This window comes from Phaenicophaeus curvirostris, chromosome 4, assembly GCF_032191515.1.
Source record: "Phaenicophaeus curvirostris isolate KB17595 chromosome 4, BPBGC_Pcur_1.0, whole genome shotgun sequence".
Taxonomy (NCBI): Eukaryota; Metazoa; Chordata; class Aves; order Cuculiformes; family Cuculidae; genus Phaenicophaeus; species Phaenicophaeus curvirostris.
This window is the reverse complement of record NC_091395.1, coordinates 52138735-52163131: the sequence shown is the minus strand read 5'-3', so window position 1 is coordinate 52163131 and position 24397 is coordinate 52138735. Positions and strand designations below refer to the sequence as shown.

At 38.3% G+C, this 24397-nt stretch overlaps 1 protein-coding gene across 4 annotated transcripts; it reads right to left on the bottom strand.

Moving 5' to 3' along the window:
- Positions 1–1711: 1711 nt before the first annotated feature.
- On the bottom strand, positions 1712–23764 carry YIPF7 (Yip1 domain family member 7). Of its 4 annotated transcripts, none has more exons than XM_069856093.1 (6): positions 23627–23764; positions 21318–21434; positions 19708–19874; positions 17943–18088; positions 13755–13936; positions 1712–1882 (listed from the first exon to the last, which is right to left on the bottom strand). In XM_069856093.1, the coding sequence occupies exons 2-6, from the start codon at positions 21431–21433 to the stop codon at positions 1870–1872; spliced, it is 624 nt and encodes a 207-aa protein (XP_069712194.1). In that variant the 5' UTR covers position 21434; positions 23627–23764; the 3' UTR covers positions 1712–1869. The 4 variants fall into 4 exon arrangements, with proteins under 4 accessions (XP_069712194.1, XP_069712190.1, XP_069712192.1 ...); XM_069856089.1 differs by lacking the exon at positions 1712–1882 and adding an exon at positions 7849–8403 and having other exon boundaries at positions 23627–23763; XM_069856091.1 differs by lacking the exons at positions 1712–1882; positions 23627–23764 and adding exons at positions 7849–8403; positions 22974–23028.
- Positions 23765–24397: the final 633 nt, after the last annotated feature.

Sequence of the window (24397 nt, the reverse complement as noted above, 5' to 3'; positions counted from 1 at the left end):
GAAGTGGGACTTACTTGATTTTGCTTTAGGGCCTGTTTCTTGAGTGCCTGGTAATCATTAAGGAACAAAGTTCTCTTCATAGCACATCAGTGAAATGTGAAAGTATTGTTATTGTTGCTGAGGAGTCATGGGGCCAGATCACGAGGGGTGCCTATCTTGTAAAGAAATTGAAGAGATACATCATTAAATGTCTTTGGGATTCAAGGCTCAGACAACTGGCCACTGTCCTACAGGAAATCCAGCAACATGCCTGATTTGAACCCACATGGACCAGGTTTCAATTCAGTGTGTTAACCACAATCCCTTTTTTCTTACAGACAGGACTTCCTTTAACTCCTTGAGCTGTTTAAAAAATGTTGATAAACACACGTATACAGAATTTACACATAAACTAATGGCTATAATTTCACATTGTCCAGTTCATTCACATCTAAATGCATGACATTGCATGCATTGGGATTTGTTGGCACGCAGGTTATTATTATTGTTGCTATGCGTTGTATTTTCATTACAACCTTCCTTAAACGCGCAGCATTGTTTCGTTAAGCAATCAGAATGCAAATACCACTGGCACAGCTAGAAAACATTGAAGTATCATGAGTATACGAAGTATGCAAACTGTGCAGTAAAATACACAAATCCTAACAAGCTCATTAGTACCATACTGCAGTCATTACAAAGTAAAATGCTTTCTGTGGTGCAGCAGTCAGGCTATAGAAAGGGAAAACTTAGGAATGTTTTAATGCAATGTTGCCATCAATTGTGTACTGCTACAGCAGTCGTATTTTACTACCATGAACTGATCAGGAAAAGAAGCACTATTCTCTGCTTGTACTTTGCCTAGGTATCATTCTTGATTATCAATTAGGTGCTACATTATAATCATGAGGCTGAGATTAAAAATGATGAACATAAGAATTATGGTCTTTGGTCAGACTGAAGCCCTGTCCATTTTCTGACAGGGGCAAGAAATTAATTTTTAAGGAAAAAATGTGAGAAATCAGGCACGTATAGAGTGACTCTTTCCCTGGTATGGCCTTTCCCGTTTCCAGCAATCAGCAATATGTACATGAAATCTGAAGCTAGACTCTGTAGGTGTCCTCTAGCAGTTTAATGTGCATCATAATCTCTGTTGTAACTTAATGACTCAAAACCAAATAACCAACAGTCTATTGTTAGTGTAGATTTAACATCCCTGCCAGTACATACATATATACACACACAGAGAGAAAAGCTGTACACTGTCCTGTATATGCCATCTACCATTAAAAGAAAGACAGATCTTCCGCATGGTCATTTGAAGGATCTACTGAGAGAAAGAATAAAGCTTTAAGGGAAAGTGACTTGTCATATCATGGTTTGATAAATTACGTCAGTCCTTCTTTGAGGCAGAGGATGGATTAAATGGCCTCTCAACATTTTTTCCTACACTGATGTTTTATGAATCTATGATTATTCAGCTGCTATAACAGTTAGAAAGTTCAGTTTTAATTAGCCTGAAATAGGAAACTATCTTTCATACTTCTTTGATTATGTACACATGTAATATTTCAATTAGTGGAGTCAGATGAAGGACTTGTAAGGGCTGTGGTCACAGCGGATCATAGCTGTTTGGTAAGCCATAGCCACAGCACAGGAGCTGAACTGCTGTGCATACATATATCTTCTGGCCAAGAGCAACAGGGAGAGAGATGTCAGCAACATAGGTGTGATCTGTCTTAGCTAAAAGCTCTCTACATTATTCACCAAACACAGGTTACGACTCTGGTGGACACTTATGTGAAGATTCTTTCTGCACTTTGGGTTATTCTTGGCAACTGGCCTTAGCAACTGATCTGAGCCTCTTCCTTTGCAGGATCCAAGCAATAATCAGACTGGTGTGCTGGAAAGAGAGAATACAAGAATATAGGCAGCAGTGGTGGAGAAGCAAACTGCAAAGTGCTCCATTAAATGTATCACCTCAATGCCTGCCCTCAGAAATTCATGTGTCTCCAGGGTGAATTTCTCTTTTGAGAAGTGGTCCTTTTTACAAGGCAGGAATCATTAGGCATGCTCATATCTCAGTCAAAGGGTTTCATACACAGTGCCAAGAGTTATTCAGCAGTACTCATTATGCAGGTGAGATATATTGCAGTGCCACTACTCTGCAACACTCTGCAGATCTCTATGCACCATGTGTACGTCCCCTGAAATATAAGCAAATTTATGCTGCACTCATCCTTTTTGTGGTTATTAGTGTCATTTAATATCATCTTCCTCCAGCAAATTGACTCACCAAGCAAAATGCACAAGTGCACTTTAAAGTGGATCACATTATCACGCCTACTCCTGAAGAGCCAAGTGCCATTACTACTTTTCACAAGGAATAACTGCCTAAACTATTTCACATTCTGCAGTGCATCAACAGTGTACTTCCTCCATTTGGTTAGCAATTCAGAAGAGCAATTGAACAGTAATGCATGACTATCATATTGCTCTACAATGGAGAGATAAAATCGAGTGCATCACTTACGTGCCTTTAAATGTTAGGGTGTTCTTTTCTGGAGCCTTTTCATTGAGATATGCAATTGTATCACTCCTGTGATCCTGATAGTATTTGGGGTTTAAACAAGGTATTTGTGTTAAAAATACTAGTTTTACTCATAAAACATATTAGACGTTTCTCTCTCAATGCTGCTCTTTAGATGGCATAACCCTAACTGCACAGTTAGTTCAGTCAGCTGTAGACAAGAAAGGACTAAAGTGCTGATAGGATTTTATTACAGAAATATTTTCACAGTGTTCACTAGCACTCCTTCCTCTGTGTGTTTTATTTTCTAGAAGGTTGGTGGAGTATCAAAAGAAATAAAAGGAGGATGCAGAACGTTTAATGGCTAAATTCATGACTAAAACCATAAGCTTGGAACCAGAAACCAGGAAACCAAAAATTAGGAACAAGAAGAAATTTTGGTTAAGAAGCATAATCAGGAGAGTGGCTAAGGATCAGAACTGAGAGCAACCAACAGTCTACTAAGCTGAAGAGCAGAGCCAGAGCCGAAACTCCATAACATATATTCAGAGTGAACATTAGAAGCAGCTAGTGCTTGAGCTATACAAGATGCAGCCACTCAGTATCCAGAGATGAGAGTTAAGTAAATTAAATAAAACAAAGGAACAATGTTGTAGCCAGGAAACACATTTTCCACCCATGCATTGATATAGTTTCTTATGCTTGATTACTACAATTGCCTCAACACAGATTTATATATGGATCATTAGTCCACTGGGAGACTGCCTGTGGTATCTTGGTGGCTTGTTGCACTTTGATTGCTCAGAAGTGCTTGTCAAGAAGCTGTCAGAAAATCAGCAAAGTACACACTTGAGTTCAGATCTCAGTAACTTTTGATAGGACTCACCTTTGTGCCTTTGAAAATCTGCTCCTTGTTCTCTGTGAAGTGGTGGCTCCCCATGTGGTCCATTATTTTTACAATTATGTGTCTTCGATGTTTCTGTGACCTCTTTTCATTAATTACCACTGCAGTTAATATAATGACAATATAAGAGTAATGGTTCCTTTTTTTGCAGTTATAACTAAAATGCTACCATAGCAGATGGTATATGTTGACAAAGGTCTTAACTATGCAACTATATGCAGAGCACTGTGTATTGCATTGTTCATCTAGTTCAGTGATGCAGCACCAAGGTCACTTGGCATTTTTAAACTAATGATGAGTCCATAAGTCTAATAAATGGGGCTAGTAATCACAGCAAACATATTGTCATTGTCGCAGATGTTATTCTTTCAAAATCCCTTGGCAAACACAACTAAAGCACAGCCCTCATGCACTTTGACCTCCTCTAAGAATGCACCATCAAGAACACTGAGGACATGAAATTGTTTAAGCAGGCAAGTCTTGGCCTACAGCTACAAAATCAGAACTTCTAACAGCACCATTGCAGTTTATTTAGGAGAAACATGCAAGAGGCTAAATGAACATGGAATCAGTGAAGGGCAATTTTGATAGAGGGCAGATTATGAAAAGGACCATGTCCATAAGTAATGCCAACACAGCTAGAGATCAATTTCATATTAGAATAATCTAGGCAGGTTGGCATTAATTATTTGCAACCACTATGCTACAGTAATCCACTGCTTGCTGATCCAGTAGCCGTTTGTTGTCTGTCAGAAAATATGTTAACCACCAAATGCATCTTGCTATTGTGAGCTTTGCCATTACGTGCAGTGATTCTCCATAAGGCTTATCAGATGCTGCAATTGCTGATTTATTTGAAAGGATATATATCATCTCCTAGGCTGAGTCATCAGATTGTTAATGTTATGCTCTCAAAAAGTAGTGATGTACTGCCCAGAAGTTGTTGTAGCCCCAGTGTCCTGCAACCCATCATATTTAAATATATTTTTTTGACATACGTATATTTATATTATATATATGCATATTTTTTTACTACAAGATATAAACCAACATACCACTAAATATGATTCTGGCAATAAGAGAGGAAAAGAAAATTTAAAATAGACACAATTTATTGAATTCTTGCTACAGTTATACCCATTATTGATATGAATAAAGGTCAGTAATTCAGCAGTACTGCAAAATTCACTTAAGATCATTCAGTGGATAGAAAAAGCCAACACATGAAGGTGGCTGTTTAGCAACGAGCTGAAGTAAACATGATGGTAAGAGAGGTCTAAGATAAGACAGAGCTCTCATGTCTCATTGTCAAATGACATAAAAAATGCAGTCATGAAATCAGCTTCACTGCTTTTCTATATAAGCTTCCTGTGGCATCCACAATAAAAAATGGAAAAATATTACCCTTTGCTAATGGAGCTATTTCGCTAGGATGCACGGCATGTGTCCAATGCAATGTGTCAGCAATTTTCAATCCTCAGTTCAGTTTACTGACAGTTAAACTATTCAAAGTCTGTATTATAACCTTTTAGAGATGATGTGTTACAAGAAGATTTTTCATAAATACTGGAACCTTGGTACTACAAATGTAGCACTTGTCTTGCCAAGGAAAGCAGGTCTCTGGATACAACCTGACATGCTGTCAGCCACTGCTGTTCAGATAACCATTTTATGATCATTGCATACTTTTGACCCATGCCATAGTTTCCTCTCTCTCAGAACACTTGCCTGTGTTTTGTTGAAATAGAACAGCAAAATGTTTAGACTACACAGAATGCTGCAAGCTCATTTCTGAGGATGACCTTGAGCACCTCTGGCACATAAAAGTGCAGTGGAAGACAGGTAAGCACTTTATCTGCTACACCTCTCCTATGCGTCTCCTATATGGTGTGTCCAATGCTGGTATTACCATTTGAAATAACAGAGAGGAAATAAATAAGTGCCTATTTTTGTGTGTGAATGTACATTCAGAACTGAACTGTCATGTGCATGCTATGAAAATCAAGAAATAAAAAACGATTCAGAAAATTTCACCCTTCAAACTCATTATTTCTTATTTCCCCCTATGCTTTGAAGCTTATGTTTAAGTCTTGTTAGTTTTTTAACTCTTTGGAGTAGGAAGCATGAATTAAAAATCAGTCTGTGACCCATTACTATTTTATAATCCTCTGTTTGGCAAGCTGAAAGTAACAGCTTGCCAGGCTTGTATTTAAACTTTCATGGAATGATGTGAGAGAGTGAAATAAGATGGTGCAGATAAGAGACAATACAGGAAAGCCAGTTAGGAAGGATGGTCCAATGAGGCAGAACAAGAGTATACTACCCAATATACATGTTTTGCATTGATTTTAGACCAAAATAACATTTAGTTTTGAGGCGGGAACTGCTTATAATAGCGACCATAATATTTTTAGATTCAGGAAGCACACAAGAATAGCGAAGCCAAAAGCACCACCATGGCCATGCTGACCTTCAGAGGAAAGCTATGTAAAATTGAGGAATCTTGTTTAAAAGTTGAAGAAGGGTGGCTGAAAGATTTAAGTCTTCACAGGCAGCATAAAGACTGATAAAGAACACCATACTGGGAGCAAAGCACCAGTGCATACTGCTTGCTGGAATTCCCTTGGGAACTGGAAAAAGGAAATCAGCATGGCTAAAGAGTAAAGCAAGGGAAGTTACTGAAATTAAAAAGTTGGCATTCAAAACCATGAAGATGCATCTCATTGAAGAAAAGAAAAATGTTATAAATTCTGAGAGGATAAACATAAAACTATAATTAGACTAGCATTTGCTTTGTAAATGTGGCAAAATTTCAAGATGCTCCCTTGACATGTCTATGACATCAAAAGACAAATTGATGGCTTGATTCACTAGTTTCCCTGCCATTCATATCATGCAGATCAGGATGAAAATGAGTATGAAGTGCTGGAGAATAGAGCAATTTTATACTTATTTTAGGCAGTATGAATGATAACAGGAAGTGCAGGACAAAATTGGACCAAAATGTTTCAAAACAATCTTTTCTGAACTTCAGAAGTGCAATCATATGAACTTTTCTCTGTTCAGACATGAGAATGCCCTTAGTGTGTTGTAAATCAAATTGCCTCAATTTATAACCACACCCTGGAGTCACTTGACATGTTTATCTGTTCCTTATTAGTGGCATATGTAATCCATGATACAGAAGGGCCAAATTTGTCATGCTTGCAAATGCTGATCTTCCAAATTCACACAATAACCACTTATATGCAACTAGATCCCACCTAGTTATAGCCACAGTTCGTTCCAGGGTCATGCTTTCAAATTTGCCTCTCTATGCCTGTGTTCCTAGTCTTGCAATAAAGAAATGGATAAACATATCAAGTATTTTTCCATAAAGGAGTTTTGATTTTTAAAGGAATTGGCTAGGTACACATTACCTTTTGTTTACTTTTCATAAATGCTAGTCTGTAAAATGAATTCTAGAATGGTTTGCAGAAGAGTTCTTAAAAACAAATATCCCAGCAATGGGAAAAATTTTTACCAAAGGCTGATAATCTAATTTACCTCTGACCTGAAAAGGATTAGGAAGACAATTCATTTTACATATTCCTGAGCAGCTCTGCCATGCTATGCTTCTGCCTATGTACTTGCAGTATCAGGATCCTTTCTCACAGAATCATTGGCCCTCTGTCTAGGGACATTTCACCTATAATTTCAAAATAATGAATAAATTGGATGATAATCAAGATCATAAAAATATTCATCAAGATGAAGATGCCCTAAACCACTGATAAAATAATCTGCTGCCATTTATTTCCTTCACTTTTCACTTTATGTCATCTATTTATTTTTCCTAGACCTTTCTGTAGCTACATTCATCTTCTCTATCACTGCCTACTAGATTTTGCTCTTGTTATGACTGCACACGCATCTTCATTTCCTCTTGATGGCTTGATACTTCTAATATTATCTTTTGAAACATCATCTTGTGCATTCTGTGCTTCATTGCTATTATAAAAATGTTAGGTTCCTGTAACACTAAAAGCAGCAAATAGATTTTCTGGGAGGCAGAAAAAACTGTGAAGATCTGTATTTTTGCTTGCTCAAATACTGTTCCATCTTTTGGGAGACATTTCTAGGAGTTGCCCTTGCTTTGTGTAGTGCTTCTCTGCAGTGACAGCAAGCAGTGGTTTAATGGCAATTTTAAAATCTAACATTACAGTGCATTATGAACAGTACAACAGTGTTTCAGACAGCAACACCTCTTTGAAAAAGACCAAACAAAACAAAACCAATATGACATTCCTAGTTTCCCGCCTTTGTTGTAGCAACCTGTTATTGGACAATTCTTCAACATCATAAAGCAGGGTCATTAACTCTTCTGAATCAACACACATAAAATATTGATATTAACTAGTCATTATATAAGATGGCAAGCTCTTTTTTTTTGATAGAAGTTTTTATTTTCACTTGATTTACAAATTTATTAAACATTGACATTATTGCTTTCCAGTTACTCTCAAGTATGTAAATTATATATTAAACAGAAAATAATGTTTTTAAATTATATTTATAACTTCATATTTTTTCACTTTTGCTACCTTCTCAATACAAATGTTTTTCTTTAAGTTGTAAGACTTTCAAAACAACATTATTGTAGTCATCTACCTGTTAGTTTGATTTTTTAATTCATTATCAGCTATTTAGGCAAATAAAAGGTAAGTGATATAATATAATTTTGTTAATGGAACTTAACACAACTCCAGGCAATCTAAAAAAGTAAATAACCTTTTGTCCCTTCAACAACCATAAACAGAATGTAATAAGGCTACCAGAAGATACACCTCAGAAAACTGTTAGAAGTGCAAAGAGTCCATAAAGTAAAGCACACGGGTATGCAATAAGAAGCTGCTGTCCTTCCATAGCTAATGCAGAGGTAAAAATTTTGGAGGCTGACCAACTGCACCATCCAATAATAAAGAGAGCTAACAAAGTTCCCAGGGTCCCTCTAGGAAAAAAAAAAAAAAAGAAAAAGCATCAAATCTTACCAAACTTGAGTACATGTGTAACAGCTTGCGATGACTGATAAGGTAACAATCACTGAAAGAACTAAGGACTGACTGGCGTAATGGAAGTTAAGCCTGAGAAATAAATTAAAATAGCATCAGGGAAAAAAAGGTAATCTCTTCAACATGGATAAAAGCAACAGTTTCATCAGAACTATCGCTAAAAGGACAAGCACATTTCCAAGTTTGTTTTTACTTCAGCCAAAATAACCTCACAGAAAGTGACAACTGCAGATGTATTCTTCCATCAGGCAGCCTGATGACCTATAGGGGTCATTTTCGTAACAGAAAGCAGAATATTTAAATGTGACTTGGACACTAAGGAAAGGCAGTGAAACTTTCGAAGAAAGCTGACCATGCAGAAAGGTCTGCCTCACAGAAGAAAGCTCAACTAGTCTTTTAAAAATGTGTGCACACTGAGTAGAAAGTAAAGGATGGGAAAAGAACCACTGAGGAAAAATGTTTTGCTCATGCTAGCATCCTTCCCTGCACACTGAAAGTCTTTCCACACTGCCCCTCAGTGACAGCTGAGCCCTCCTGACTTACATTCTGCCACCTCTTAGGCACAGGGTGGCCTGGAGAACTGATGATTATGGGACTACGGTCAAAAGCCCAGGAAACACTCTTGCAGATTACAGAGAGCTTACTGTTAAATCCTGTAGAACAAACTCTTGGCAATAAACATTGTTTCACACATGCTTTATTTGCACTCTGCATTTGCAGCTTGCTTCTGTAAAATGCATGAGATCATGCACATAATACACCGCTGAAGTACATAATGAGATCAGCTGCGTTGCACACGTTTGCTCTGCCAGTCTCAAGGACATGGAGAATGAATGAACTTTTGCCACTTGCTAAAGGACTTTCTGGTGCCCCACTCTTCCAAAGTATCAGCAAAACAGAAGCAGACATGAGAATATACTTACTTAGGTCTGTTTAACAGAAATAATCTCCACTGATGTTACTGCAATTAAACCATGATGAGTAAAGCTTTCCTTATTTAATCAACTGAATTTATTTAATGCAATCATATCAGATAAAATAGTTCATTTCTTGGCAATCCAGTTTCCAGGCCAATAAGGTACTTGGTGTTCTCACCTCTTGGGACTTTGAGGGAGCAAGAAGTGAACTGATTTTAAGGTGACTCAGCACCTCACTGCGATTTCAACTAATTAAAAATATAACAGAATTGCAGAATGGTAGGGGTTGGTAGGGTTTAATGGGGTTCAACACCCCTTCTAAAGGAGGTTCACCCACAGCAAGTTGCACAGGTACATGTCCAGTTGGGTTTTGAATACCTCTAGAGAACGGAGGTTCCACAAACTCCCTGGGCAGGCTGTTCCGGTGCTCTGTCACCCTCACAGTAAAGAAGGTTCTCATCATGTTAAGGTGGAACTTCCTCTCTCCAAGCTTGTGCCAGTTGCTGGGAACCACTGAAAATAGTCTCAGCCTATTCTCTTGACACTTGCCCCTGAGATAGTTATAAACATTGATAAGGTCTCCTCTCAGTCTTCTATTCTCCAGGCTAAACAGACAAAGGTCACTTAGCCTCTCCTCATAAAAGAGATGCTCCAGTCCTGTAATCATTTTTGTGGACCTCCACTGGACTGTCTCCAGTAGTTCCTTGTCTTTCTTGGATTGAGGATCCCAGAACTGGACACAGTACTCCAGATGCAGCCTTACTAGGGCAGAGTAGAAGGGGAGGATAACCTCCTTTGACCTGCTTGCTGTATTCTTCTTGATGCACCCAGGATACCATTGGCATTCTTGACCACAAGGGCTCAGGTTTAACTATTGACCACCAAGAATCCCAGGTGATTCTCTGCAGAGTTGCCTTCCAGATGGTCAACCCCTAACCTGTTTTGGTGCAAGGAGTTATTTTTCCCAAAATGCAGAACCCTACAGTTGCCTTTGTTGAACTTCATTACGTTCCTCCCTGCCCAACTTTCCAGTCTGTCCACTGAATGGAAGCACAGCCTTCCGGTGTATCAGTCACTCCTCCCAGTTTTGTGTCATCAGCAAATGTGCTGAGGACACACTCTCTCCTCTCATCCAGGTCATTGATGGACATGTTGAAAAAGAATAGACTCAGTATCAACCCCTGGGGAACATTGCTGGCTACAGGCTTCCAACTAGACGCTGCACTACTGATCTCAGCTGTCTGAGCTCTGTCTTCCAGCCAGTTCTCAATGCACTTCACTGTGCCCTCATCTAACCCACACTTCCTAAGCTTAGCTATGAGGGTATTATGGGAAAATGTCAAAAGCCTTGCTGAAGTCGAGATAGACAACCACTCTCCCCTTACCTACCCAGCCAGTTATGACATCCTAGAATGTTAAAGACTATGTGATGTTCCTTTAAACCTATACAGTGGCTTTCAGGGAAATTACACTGGGCTCAGTGAACCAAGCTTGAGGCCTCAGCCCCAAGTGGAGCTGCTAAAATCACATAGTCACAGAATGTGAAAGGGACCCACAAGGATCATCAAGTCCACTTCCTATCCCTGCATAGGACAACCCCAAGTGTATTCTGAGTGTATTGTCCAAATGTTTTTTGAATATTGCTAGGCTTGGCGCCATGACTACTTTCCTGGGGAGCCTGGTCCAGTGCTCTACCACCCTCTGAGTGAAGAACATTTGCCCTAAAATTCCACCTAAACCTGCCCTGGCATACATTCCTGTCATTCCCTCAGGTCCTATTATTGATCATTAGAAAGAAAACATCAGCACCCGCTCTTCCTCCTTCCCTTGTGAGGTCTGCCCTCAGTCTCCTCTTCTCCAGGATGCTCACTTAAACAGCATCCCATAGATTCACAGCTGGTATAGATGGCTCTTAGATCAAGGTACCCATGCTTGCAGAGGGAAAGGCCCTAACAGGAACATAGTGTGCAATGACAATTTTCAGCTAGTATAATGACTCCTTAGGGGTCTATTACAAGGTGGTAGAATTTAGAGCTGTGGTTGCTCTGCCTTGCACTGAAGTCTGACAGCCTCTCATGGTTTGTTCCAGGACTGCCAGCAAGCAGGATAGAAAGGTGACATAAAATCATACTGGAGGCAAGAGAGACTTCTGTGCACTTTAAAATTCAGTCCTTGATCTAACCACGTTATTGCCAAAAGGAATGGTTTGGCTTTAACAGAGAGCTTGTGTCTGGCATGTCTATCAGAGCCAAATCCTCAAGCATGGGAGAGGACCAAAAGACAGATGACATGTTCACAGTGACCAAGAGTACTGGAAGTGTTCTGGCATGGGATAGAGTTGGGGGGACCCCATTCACGCCTCTTTCTCACAACCTGGAGATGAAGTCACCAAGTAGGTCCTTTGCGTTAGCTGAGACTAAGAATTTATTTCTCTACTCTTACACTCATTTCCTTCACTGTTTAGTCAAGGAAATGGCTTGACCACTTTTTTAGAGATTTGATAGAAAAGAATTGTTGTTTTTTCAAGGAAAAAAGCCTGCTGATGTTTCCCCCAAAAGGTGACTAGGGCTCAGACATGATATCTGCATATCTGGGCATAAACAAAGCTTTGAGACAATCTGGGTCCATGCAAGTTTGCATAAGAGAGATGTTTTTCTCTTTGGTAATATTCAGCACCCAACATATTCCATATTTTGCTTTATTCAGTTATACTGAAATAGCTAATCATGAAAATTAAAAATTGTATCGTTGCAATATATTTATGCATTATCCTAAATATATTTTCTGTGAAAACAAACATTGAAGACAGTTCTTTACAATTTGAATTGTAAAGAAATAACATTTTTACAAGTATTAGGAAAAAAAAGATGAATGTACTGCTGTCTTTCCTTTGCCATTTTAAGTAAGTTTCGAATGAAAAATAATGAAATGTATGTTGGATTTTAAAGTTGCCACTTAATTTTAATGACAAATTTGTAGTAGTTAACCTTGGTACTTGTGCTCAAGCAGTTTTATACAGTGAATAAGAAAGGACTGTAGAATCCTGTAAATAAGCACTTATCAATTAATTTCAGAAAGAATGATTTAATTTTGAAAAGGCTATCACAGTACAGTACTTACAGATTTTCAAAATATGTGCTCTGTGTAAATTCATAGCATTTTACAAACGTGTAGTGTGTGTTTCGGCATTTCTTGTACAGACAACAGCACCCTGTGCAGTTGCAACAGCTGGTTTGGAGTCTGCCCGATATGCACCTTTTATTAGGGTGGATTATTAAACAGGTTAATCAAGAAAATACGGGAAGCGTAGGAGAACAGACAACGAATGGCTTCTTCAGTGTCATCTCACCAAGGACAGCTCAGAAACACTTCAAAATGTGGAATATGAGCAGGCTAAACCATAATAGCTCCACATAAGCATGCAACAAGGACTGTGCTAAAATCTTGATCACACTTTATCATTTCCTTTAAAAAAATAAATATATATTTAAAATTGCTGCTTTTCCAAAGAAAACAAACAGGGGAACTTTTGTATTCATCAGCTGCCAAATCCTGTACTTTACTGATTGGAAAGTTAAAAATGTGAGTGAACAACAAAGACTAAGGAGGAAAACCATTATTGTGTTAATAATGGATAAAAGTACGGTTTGAGGCCTTCAGGCAAAACCTGGAGCTTCCTTGTACTTTGCTGTATGTGAATGGGGAAGTAAACACAGTCTGTATCTCAAAGGGGTTACAGAATGAGGAGGAAAGACAGGCTTGCATACAAATTTCCTATCCATGTTACTGAACATTTGTTTTTTCAAGGTTTTCAAAGTTGTTTTCAGGTTTGCAATTACACCATAACTATATCTGAGAGTATACAACTCTACTACATCTTAAATACTTGTTCTAACACTTCAGATCATTAAGGGTTGACTGTTTATTTTATTCTGTCACACAGAACTTGGTCTACAGAAGGAAAGGAAATACAAAGATAGGAGTCGGGTATTGTGAACAAATAAGGAACAGGAGAGCTGGCTATATAAAACCAGAGTCTCAGAGTTGCTGTTAAAGTTGATACCTGAGTTTGGCCACAGCTGGCTCTGCAAAACAAAAAGCATATTTGGGGCTGCTTCAAAAATCTAAGCCACTCTCAGTCCACGTGGGAAACGAGGAATGTAAGGACTTACATTAAAATGAACATCAGCCCTCTTAAACACAGTTCAGTTTTGTCCCTTTTCACCTACACACACAAACAAAATGGTGGTTTTCTTCACAATTTCAGAAGCCAAAAATGCACTATATGATAATTTGCAAGATGTTTTGCATAACACTAACCTTCCAACTTACTGCCCTACATAAGACTTCTGTTGCCATAGACTAGTACTTACTGTAGTGAGAAGACAACTGCAGAAGAGGACAGGATCACCATGGGCAGCAGGCAATAGCCCAAGACACTTGCAACACAGCCATGCGAGACTCCTGGGACACTCATCAGGTTCAGTAGGGCATGCATAGCAAGGCACCCAATGGCACTCATGCCATACACATAGCCGAAATGAACTTTTCCTGCCTGGAATAAATATAAGTAAGCATGAAGCATCACACATGAGGAAATGATCACAAAGTAGTGAGAGAAGACAGAAGGCAAGCACTAGGTTTGTTACTTTTTCTTTTTGACATTCTCTCTCTCTACTTCACCTACATTGGTTCAATTGTAAACCACAACTGACACCTTGGAGTGATTTTTGCATCAAAAATTTCCAAGTTACAATTATGAGAATGAGCTTGTTCCTAATTTAAAGTTACAAAGCTGTCTCTCAGTCTTACTGTGACTGAGCTATGAATGGATAGGAATTGGTTAGAGAGACTTGGGAAGGTCCAACTGATAACAAACTGAGAAGAAATTATGCAAAGCACATTTTAGTATCAGGAAACATCTTTCCAATAGGTGTATAAGGGTCTCCGGAAAAGTGTCCTCAGTAAAATGATGACCTGAATTACTTGATATGCTTCATATTTTATTACAAACCTCCAGCTTTAAGAAGGCCTGTAAAAAACTACTAAAACTTTGCTGAAAGTATGCTGATTTTCAGAGTGCTGTTTCTTCCAATCTTCCCTTTGACTACCTTGAGAAAGATGTATCTCTGTATTTAGATCAAGAGCACACGTTCATTTCAACATAAACCTGAATAGTAAGTGTCAGTATATGCTCTTTTTTCTTCAAACAAAAGAAAAAAATCCCAGGTGTTTTTTTTCTTTCAGGTTTTTTTTCCTTTGTGTGAATTAGTGCTTGTGAAAGGTACCAGCCTGGAGCCTAATGTTTTCTAATTTATACATAAAGCTAGTACAAAAGGCAACAGTGGGCACAGCACCACCAGTTTCTTGCTATCATTTTGAAGGATCACCTCCAGGTACAAGGGCATTGTTCACTCCCAAAAATGAACACTTACAAAAGTCTGTTAACTATTTCTTCTCTCCCTTCAAGCTTCCAACAAATGAAATACTGAATGTTTGCTATGCAATAATGTCATTTTTACATCTGTACATCAAAAGTAAAGAGTGATTGGGATGAATATTGTTTTGTTTGTTTGACTTGGAACTTTTTTATCCTGATGATAACATGTGTTTATGAAGGAGAAAACTCAACCCTTAACTGAGGACCACAGAATAATGTCAAATGAAGGGGCCACAATCAGTTACCTAAACATTTTGTAGCTTATTATCTTGTGATGGATAACGTGGAAACATTATTGAAACTTTTTTCATGGTTTGCAGTATTTACAAGTATCTCTTCCATGATGGTTAAGGAGGGTTGAAAAGACCTCCCACTTTACTTATTTACACAAGATGGACAGTATTAATTGACCTTGCATAACTGCTCAGTGTTTACCATACTCTGGCAAGCTGAGCTGTTTATTTTTGTACTGGCAAGATTGGCAGAGAAAGGGTTAAACAGATTGGTAAACTCTCCCTCTCTTCCCACTCATCTCTTAACTTAAAACATGACACCGCAGTGCATGCTTATGTGAAGTGCAACCTCAGTTGATAATAACCTGCCTCTACATAAGCAATATTACCCTGTTTGCAGACTGACCTGACTCACTGCTGAGCTCTCCTCTGCTTCGAGTCCTCAAGGTTAGGTCAGGTACAGCCAGTTTCCCTATATCCTTGCACTGTCGCAGGTGTTTGCCTTCAACCTGCTACTGTGCTCCATCATAAAGGAATAATCTGGTCCTGAACTAACAGTGTAAAAAAAATCCTTCTCTTTCAATATGGAGTGCTTTGCTGGCCTTTGCATAATACTGGTATAAAATAATCAGGAAAATTTTCTTCATCATTTAAAAATAATCATAGCTAGAAATATTATGGGAGAGCAATGCTACCTCAGATTATTATCAATTACAGTTTCAGTCATTAAAGATTTGTAGTAAGTTTAAAATCTACAAAAGTTTGGGGCATCATTTACTACAGTCTAACTATGAAAATCTCTGCCTCAAACAGAAGCAACAACTACAAGCTAAGATTTTAGACTGTTTCTTGCAGTGAATTTAGTTACCCCCTCCCCCATTATTTATCAGCTTAATTTAAGATTAAGAAATTACTGAGACAGAGATGAAGGGAGCACTAGTACTGGCAGCTAACTGAAATTTCTACTTAGTGAAATGTCTGATTTATGGTGTGAGTGAGCAAGGGTGAAAAAATAAGCAGATGAACATGTTGGTTCCAATTCTAGTCTTTCTTAATACACGTAAATATATTGACTCACACATGCAGGAATAGTCCCAATTCACAGTGATGTAAGCAAAATCAGAATTGCGCTTGATTATTCTGGTAGGCTTTGATGAATTGAAAGAGCTAAATTTGCCCTGCGGAAGGAACAAGGTTAGAAGAAAGGAAGACTTTTTGCATTTATTTGCATCTGCCTAGAGTGAGTTCTACTATCCTTAGTTTAAGTGGAAGTCTGATTTCATACAAATGACTATGTAAAATGCAAAGCAACTGAGACTTGGGTTTCTTTTGCACTGTTTCTCTATCTCCAACGGAGCTGCCCTGCTTTAAGCCAGTATGAGGAAGATCAAGCCCTGCTGCCAGGATAACAAACCTTTCCTCTTTGTCTCTCTGCTCTGAAAGCACTGCTACCATTTGAAGAATATCTTTGCATATTTTTCCATAGTTAAAAACCTGAAACTAAATAAAAATTATAAATTATTTTTGGAAACAAGCTCTCAAACAAATTATGTTCCGGGTGCTATCAGAAGAGAATTTTTCAAGTACAGAAGGATATCACAGCTTACATAACTGAAGAACCACTTTAGTATTCAAATGCATCTGAGACAAAATGAACAGCCTGAATTTATAATATGGCCCATGGAAATCCCATAGACTTATTGCTGTGAAGTTGTGGCACAAAAACATTCATCCTTTCTTTCTTTTAGCTTTTCTTCCATTTTCTTGATTATAATCAGCTCAACATGTTTTCTTTTTATTCCACTCAGACCTTTATTTCTTTAGGTGGAAAAAAACCTGTCTTCTCTACTGTCCCATCTTCTTTTCCTTTTATTCCCTTTCCTCCTGCTTTTTCCACCCTTTTAAAAGATTTTTATTTTTATAGGGACATAAATAACAATAATACTTTCCATTTGTATTGCAGTTTTCACATTCCAGGTACTGCGCTGACAGTACAAATTGAGTAAGAACTTGCAAGAGTCTTCTGATTCAGCACAATTTATCACAGAGGAAATGGGGAATTAGAGTCCCATTTCTCTTACCTCTGTTGCAAGAGCAGTAAAGCCCTTCCCAGAATCGTCCCACCTTATCCCTGTCTGATAAATTGCTGCCGACAATCAGAGCTGTACTTCAGCAGCACTGGAGAGTCCATGTCAGTGATAAATAGATGAATTTGGAGTAGTGTGCAACCCTGTTCAAATTTCCTCCTGTAGGAAAGCTATATTCATGAAGATGAAAGAGGTTAAACACAGGCTGGTTTAGCAGATTATGTAGAAAAGTTATATAGACTCAGAAAGCACTAGAAAAACTTATAGGACAGTATTGCAAATCTGAGGCAGGTTGGAAAAGAATTATTTGAATTATTTTAGTTAGATAAAGATAATTTTTAGTTATCTCTGCACTCCCCAAAATAATTTTGAGATATGATAATTTTAAAGCAGTAGCAAAAATGTTAGAAAAACTGAGCTGGTCTACTATGCTTTTTTATGCCCTCCTTTCAAGCCCCCTTGTTGGGTCCTTACCCAGCACACACTGCTACGCATCGGGTGCTTAGAGCTTCCCCAGGGTGTACACTGTGTACAGATCTGTCCTTTATTCATATTATCCCACCCAAAAAATGGTGTGGTCTTGAATTTCCACTGTAAATTATACATCATTGTATTAAATCTACATTACATTTAAACTTTACGTGTATACTTTCAAAGCACAGAGACTTTTTAATCTCAGAACAAATGGCAGCAAATTACTCATTTTATACCAGCAGTGTATCTTCTCCAACTTTATGTGCATTATCACCTGGACATTAACTTGTTAAAAAGAAATCCCTTCAAATTTCTACCACATCCTACCAGCAGTAATGTTGCTCCAAGGGCCAAACAGAAAACCATAGGTCCAGTGAGGTCTGTCTCATTCATGATGCTGCCATCTGCAGGCTTCATTGGATTTAGAACTGTTAATGTTTTTTGCCATATATGCTCAAAGTTGATCCCAAGTTCTGCAATGAGAAATTCCAGGATTTTTAATCTCTCACAAGAAAATACTTCTACAGAAACCCATTAGATACCACAAAACCCCAAACTATTTTGTAGCAGGAATATGCTGTCCCTCCTATATATCCAGTATGTTTGAGAGTCAGCTCCAATTCTAAATTGGAATATTATTTTACTAAATCAAATTCTAGGCAGTGAACCATAAAATGCCTTCAGCATTTTTGAGTTAATATTTGGTTTTCCAATATTTAAAACATATATAATGCCACACTAACTTAGATGTTGAAAAATATGCTAATTAACAGTAACTTCAGAATTCAAGATACTCTAGAACACCGAGGACAGAGATATATGCTTTAATTGCGGCAAATCTGACAGGAGATGTGTCTTAAGCCTGAACTGCCAGAGGCACTTTAAAATGACATTATATCCTTCAAGGCAAGTTAATAATACTTTATGCAGTGCTTTCTAAGCTTTTTTTTTGCATCTAAAAAGTAATTATTGAGGGCCTCTAGAAACAGAATAAAATTCTTCCCATTAAAGTCAATGGGGATTCTTCCACTGACTTTACTGGGACACAGATTTCTCTTGTAACTCCTACAGAAACACTTCATCTTGCAAGACTAATCATCTTTCCTGAGATGCAGTAGCAAGGGAAAAGTTAGGTTCAGAACTGGATGCCAGAATTACTATGGCAGACAATGTGTAAGCTCTGTTTGGAGAGCCAAGTGTTTACCTTATTCCACTGATCCATCACATTGAACCAAGCCATAACATATAAAATTGTTGTGTATTAAAATCTGTGTCTTTAGTCAGATTTATTTGGTACACAGATATGAACATCTCTGAAGCCCTTAGGATCAGAAACAGTTGTATTTCAGCATCATTTTCACAGCGCAGGCTGCCTTTGGAGTTAAATGCTTGGAGGTCTGAATGGTGACAATCTAGGAGTTACCTACATTAAATAGAGTGATCTTGCTGTTTTTAAGGCTATAGGAGTATCTTTTAAGTACTGAAAAATCCATTTGCCTTCCAGAATGCAAAAGCAGGCTGAATATGCTCTTTTTACATTATACTGAAATAATCACAAATTATTTGATGTTTTAATGTAGCACAAGTGTTTTGTAAACTACCAAACCAGCCACTAGTGTTAGGATAGTTCAATCATTATAAAGAATGATGTTCTTGTAGTGAAATTATCAAATAACTGAAGCAGAAAGCAGCTTCCTCACTTCTTTCTCAATGAAACAAGATATTTAGTGCCTTCAAACTATTAAATTTATTATGAGATATGCAAAAAGGATTATTATCTGTATATATTAATTATAGATGCTCCAATATGTTTGCAGGATAAACACAGAGCAAAAATATATTTGGAAATGTGAATGCAAAACTTATTGTTACGCTGTCATCTAGTGGTAGTAAAGCATATGCTATACATGCCATAAGGCTGAAGGAACTCATGGTGAATTCAAGAAAATGTAGGTTTAGGGGCCAAGGGCTGTTGGCTGAAGCTTGGGCAGCCAGGTTTGGGTGTGGTTTCTCTAGTGACTGCTACTATCTGGAGAAGAGAAGTATAGGCACCCCCAGGAACCATGCACATCATCTGTGGGTTTATTTTTACCTTCTAGCAAAGGAGGTTCCTCGTCAAATTCGTCAGTGTAACTAAGATGAGAGAGAGTGTTGGGGTTGTACGTTGGCTGCAAAATCTGACCCATGTAACTCTGAGAGGACGGAAGCATTTCAGATGGGACAAAAGCACCGGTGGGAGGTTGCTCTCCTGTTTGACTCCTGGGACAAGAAGCAAATCACAGCAAAACAAGTAACTGCAATGAGCAACTTCACAACAGCTTAGAGCAGCTCATAATAGAATCACAGAGTCATAGAATCATCAAAAAACAGAATCATAGAACCATAGAATAGTTTGGGTTGGAAGGGACCTTAAAGATCATCTAGTTCCTCCAGTTCCAAGCCCCCTGCCATAGGCAGGGATATCCCACTTGACCAGGCTGCTCAAGGCCCCATCCAACCTGGCCTTGAACACCTCCAGGGATGGGGCAGCCACAACTTCCCTTGGGAACCTGTACCAGTGTCTCACCATTCTCATGGTGAAAAAATACTTTCTTGTGCCTAATCTAAATCTGCCCTTCTCCAGTTTATACCCATTGCCCCTAGTCCTATCACTTCAAGCCTTTGTAAACAGTCCTGCCACAATGCTCTTGTAGGCCCTTCAGGTACTGGAAGGTTGTTATAAGGTCTTCTTGGAGCCTTCTCTCCTCTAGGCTGAAGAAGCCCAACTCTCTCAGCCTGTCCTCATATGGAAGGTGCTCCAGCCCTCTGATCATCTTTGTAGCCCTCCTCTGGACCCACTCCAACAGCTCCATATCCTTCTTATGTTGAGGAACTGGACACAAAACTCCAGCTGAGGTCTCACAAGAGAGGAATAGAGGAGTAGAATCATCTCCCTCAACCTGCTGGCCACGCTTCTTTTGATGCAGCCCAGGATATGGTTCACATCATGATTTAAATTTTCACCTATTTTCAGTTTGGGAGCCTGAGAAATAGTAAGGATATAACAGAAAACAGTCCAGAAACTCCTAGGGATAGCTAGGACCAATCTTTCATCCTTTGATTTGCATTTCAGTGCTTAAACTAAGCCCATTCTTTATTTCCTGAGATTTTCCAGAGGGCTGATGGGAGACCATGGAACACTGGAACCATAAGCAGGAGTGACCTTTAGGACACAGGGGTCTTTTTGCTAGGCGGCCTGAAAGCATAGGTGCAAGGAACACTGTTGGCTTGAGCTGGTTTCCTCTCATTCATGCCCCTCTGCAAGACTTGAGGCCAGACAGATCCATCAGCTGCTGAACAGAGAACCTGCAGCGACACTTAGCCTCCTATGACACAGTCATGAAGCCATCTCCCTAAGAGGAAACACTTAGAATTTCTTTCCCTCAGTGTTCCTCTTCCAGGGGCCAGTTTCTAATAGGTTTAAAAATATATATATAAAGAATGAAATAATAAGATTCTTCCTCTCTTTCTGCTGCTACGGCTTGTATTTCTCCCCTAAAACTTCCACTGTATTGATTATGCAATCCTTTTTTTTTTTTTTGGCAGTTGCAAGCTGGTTTTTGTCATTAATTTCATCTGAGCTTTGACATTTATCACTTTTCTTCTACTTTTTTTGATGTGAGAGTTTTTTGGGGTTAGTTTTTTTTTTTGAAGCACACTTACTTTCTACTTCCACAGAGGTTTTCATTAGACCCATAACTGTTGTAACCTTCTTCCTGGTCATCTATAGTATAATTGGACTGGTAAAAATCAAAGTGAAACTGCTCGAAATTTGACATTCTGGTTGGAAAAAAAAAAAGATTGTCAGTATTGATAAAATAGCCTTTGCAACAAGCCAATATCTATGTTTTGAACTATCCTCAACTGAAATGAAAGCAATAAACCTAAAGCCACAAACTCAAAAGAATCTTTCCGCAGAAATGCATGATAATTTGGAAGTGACAAAAAAATGACTCTTTACTTTCATTTGTTATAACATGAGAAATTAATCTTACATTGCCATCAATTTACAAGCAGTAGACAAGACTTCCTGTCTTGTTAGTGTTACTAAAAATAACTAATTTTGAAAAACAATATTTATCAAGTAAACTGTTGTTTTCTTACTTAAAAAAAAATTGTGGCTATCTCTGAGTGCTTAGAAACTAATGCTTTTACAAAGAATTTTTGGCTTCAAAACCAATTACTATTTTCAGCTATTTGTGCTTCGCAATATTATGTAAGACCATCATAAAATATTGGAAAAACTCAAATATATTCACAGAAATTGTGATTTCTGTTTAAGAACACTGCAGATAGTATATTAGGAGTACCAGATTAACACTTTCTCTGGTTAGATACATGATTTTGAAGCATATGAACAGCATACTGGAAAAATGACTGGATAGTAAAGAAAATACAGCAGGAATGAAGACACACATCTTTCATTCTTGCTGACCCATGGTTCTGCTCTGAAGGTATGGACTGGTTGATTAAATTAGAAAAGAATAATTTGTCTGTTTTCCCTTCTAAATTGTGACTAACATAGGATGGAGTCATTCCTCATTTTGTAATAATCTGAATTTTTCCCACACTAAGCCCATTTCATATATCCTGTGTGCAGGCAGGACTTGCTGCCTGGGCCATATATAAGAAACGACATAAGAAATTAAGCAGGAAACACAATGGTTCTGTAAAATATGATACCTTATGGCATTATAGAGTGTTTCAAATTAAAAAGATTATTTTATTAATTCTTATATTTGGTCCAGGTACTTCTTACGTTACTAGCATGGCTGACTACAAATCCACAGAATAGCTCAAATTTACCTTGTCTACCAAGACAAGTAATTCCATGCCTTTGCCTCAGTGCCACCTTTATGCTAATCCACAGGCAGCAAAGACATTACAGCTGCTTTGAGCAGTGAGACCGCAGAGCCAGGGAGACCGCAGACACCAACAAGCTGAGGCTGGAAGGCATCCCTGGGACTGCCTGGTCCAACCCCTCCTCCAAAGCAGGGTCAACACCAGCAGGCTGTCTAGGGCTGTGTCCAATTAGGCTTTGAAAAATCTGGCTTTGTCATCTTTGCTCACACTTATCAAGTAGTTATATTCATTGATGAGATCCCCCACAGGCCTCTCTACCCCCATCTAAAGTTCTTAGGCAAAGGTCTGAGCAAGATGTTCCTGTAAATGCATAGTTATGCGCATGTGTTTCATGACTTGGCTAGCATTATGTAGTTAAACTCTTAAAACACACAGAGAAGTTATACAACCTGACTGATAACCATAACCATATCCAATTTACTGAGATTTTGATGTAAGATATTAATCTCTCCTTACATTTGCCATTTTATTCACTTTTTCCCTCTTTTCCAGCTTTCCAAATGCCATTGGCAAAATACACTTTTCACCTCATGGTTACACTCAGAGATATCTCCATATTTATCAAGCACACACTGCTTACAGGAAAGATCTTTGCAAATCTCTCTGTAAGGTAAAGTTAAATATTAATATTTCAACATGGACCTTGAAATGCTGCATATTAAAGTTTCTCCATTATAGCCCATAATCAGAGTAATCTGTAGGGATCTAATTCCTTCATTAACCTAGAGCATTCAAAGTATAAATTACACTAATATAATATTATTTTCTTTACTGCTGACTAATCAGGCAGGATTTCCAAATTTAGAAGATAAATAAGCTCTACATTGTAAACATGAATTAATGGAAATTAAGCATACTAAGCTATTTACTGTGGTCTTATTTGGAATTGCGCATCAGTTATACATTTGTTCAATTCAGTTTTTACACAGAATACATTTCAAAAAACTTTAATTGGTACTTCTACCCCAACAGTTCAGTTACAATAAGTCTTTAATGTTCTTTGCTGTCACTAGAAGGAAGGAAATAATTACTTATCTGGGTATGCTACAATCTGCGCAGCAGAAAGATAAACTTATTTCCCAAAAGAAATTGGAGTTTAGGTTACTTACTTTTTAAAATACTTGATGAAAACTCCAGTCTGTTAAATTACATATTGGAGAACACTTAAAATATCCTCTTGCTTCAACAGGGATGAGCTTTGTTCTATTTATAACACTCTAAATTTGATCTTTGAACAGATGCACATGAAAGAAAAAAAACCCCACAACCTGTCAATATCATGGCCAGCATTTAACAAGAGCTAACAACAATAAGCAGAAGACAGAAATTTTCACAGAAAGCAGAACAAAATGAACAAATACTGTTCTATTTATTTCAATCCCATAGTCTAGATTGCAGTTTAGAGCTTCTTTCATATGTAGGTATTTATAAACGTCCTGGTGAAACCCTTATGCGGTGAGCTGTTAGATATTAAAATGTTTTAACAATATGTAATAATACCTGTTAAATGAGTGGGATAAATATATTTCCTTGGGAGCACATTTCTAGCAGATGTTTCCACAGTGCAGACTATGGGACACACGCAGCCTTAGGGCCCATTTCACGTGGCTGGCAGACGGAGCTTTTGATTGCACATCTCCTGGGGAGAATGTAGGACTCCCTGACATTGCAACAGCAGAGGGACGGAAGATGAAGGCAGCAAAGGGCCAGGCTCCTCCACTGGTCCAAGGTCAGGGCCCTATTCTCCAGGCACATCTCCCTCCTCAATTACTTCACCTGGAGCTCTCATCCATCTGCAAAGCAGCCCTAGGCTGCTGGAGGGTAACTCGTAGTGCAGGACCCACCACACCAGGTTCACAGCAAGTCTCTACTTAAAAGGC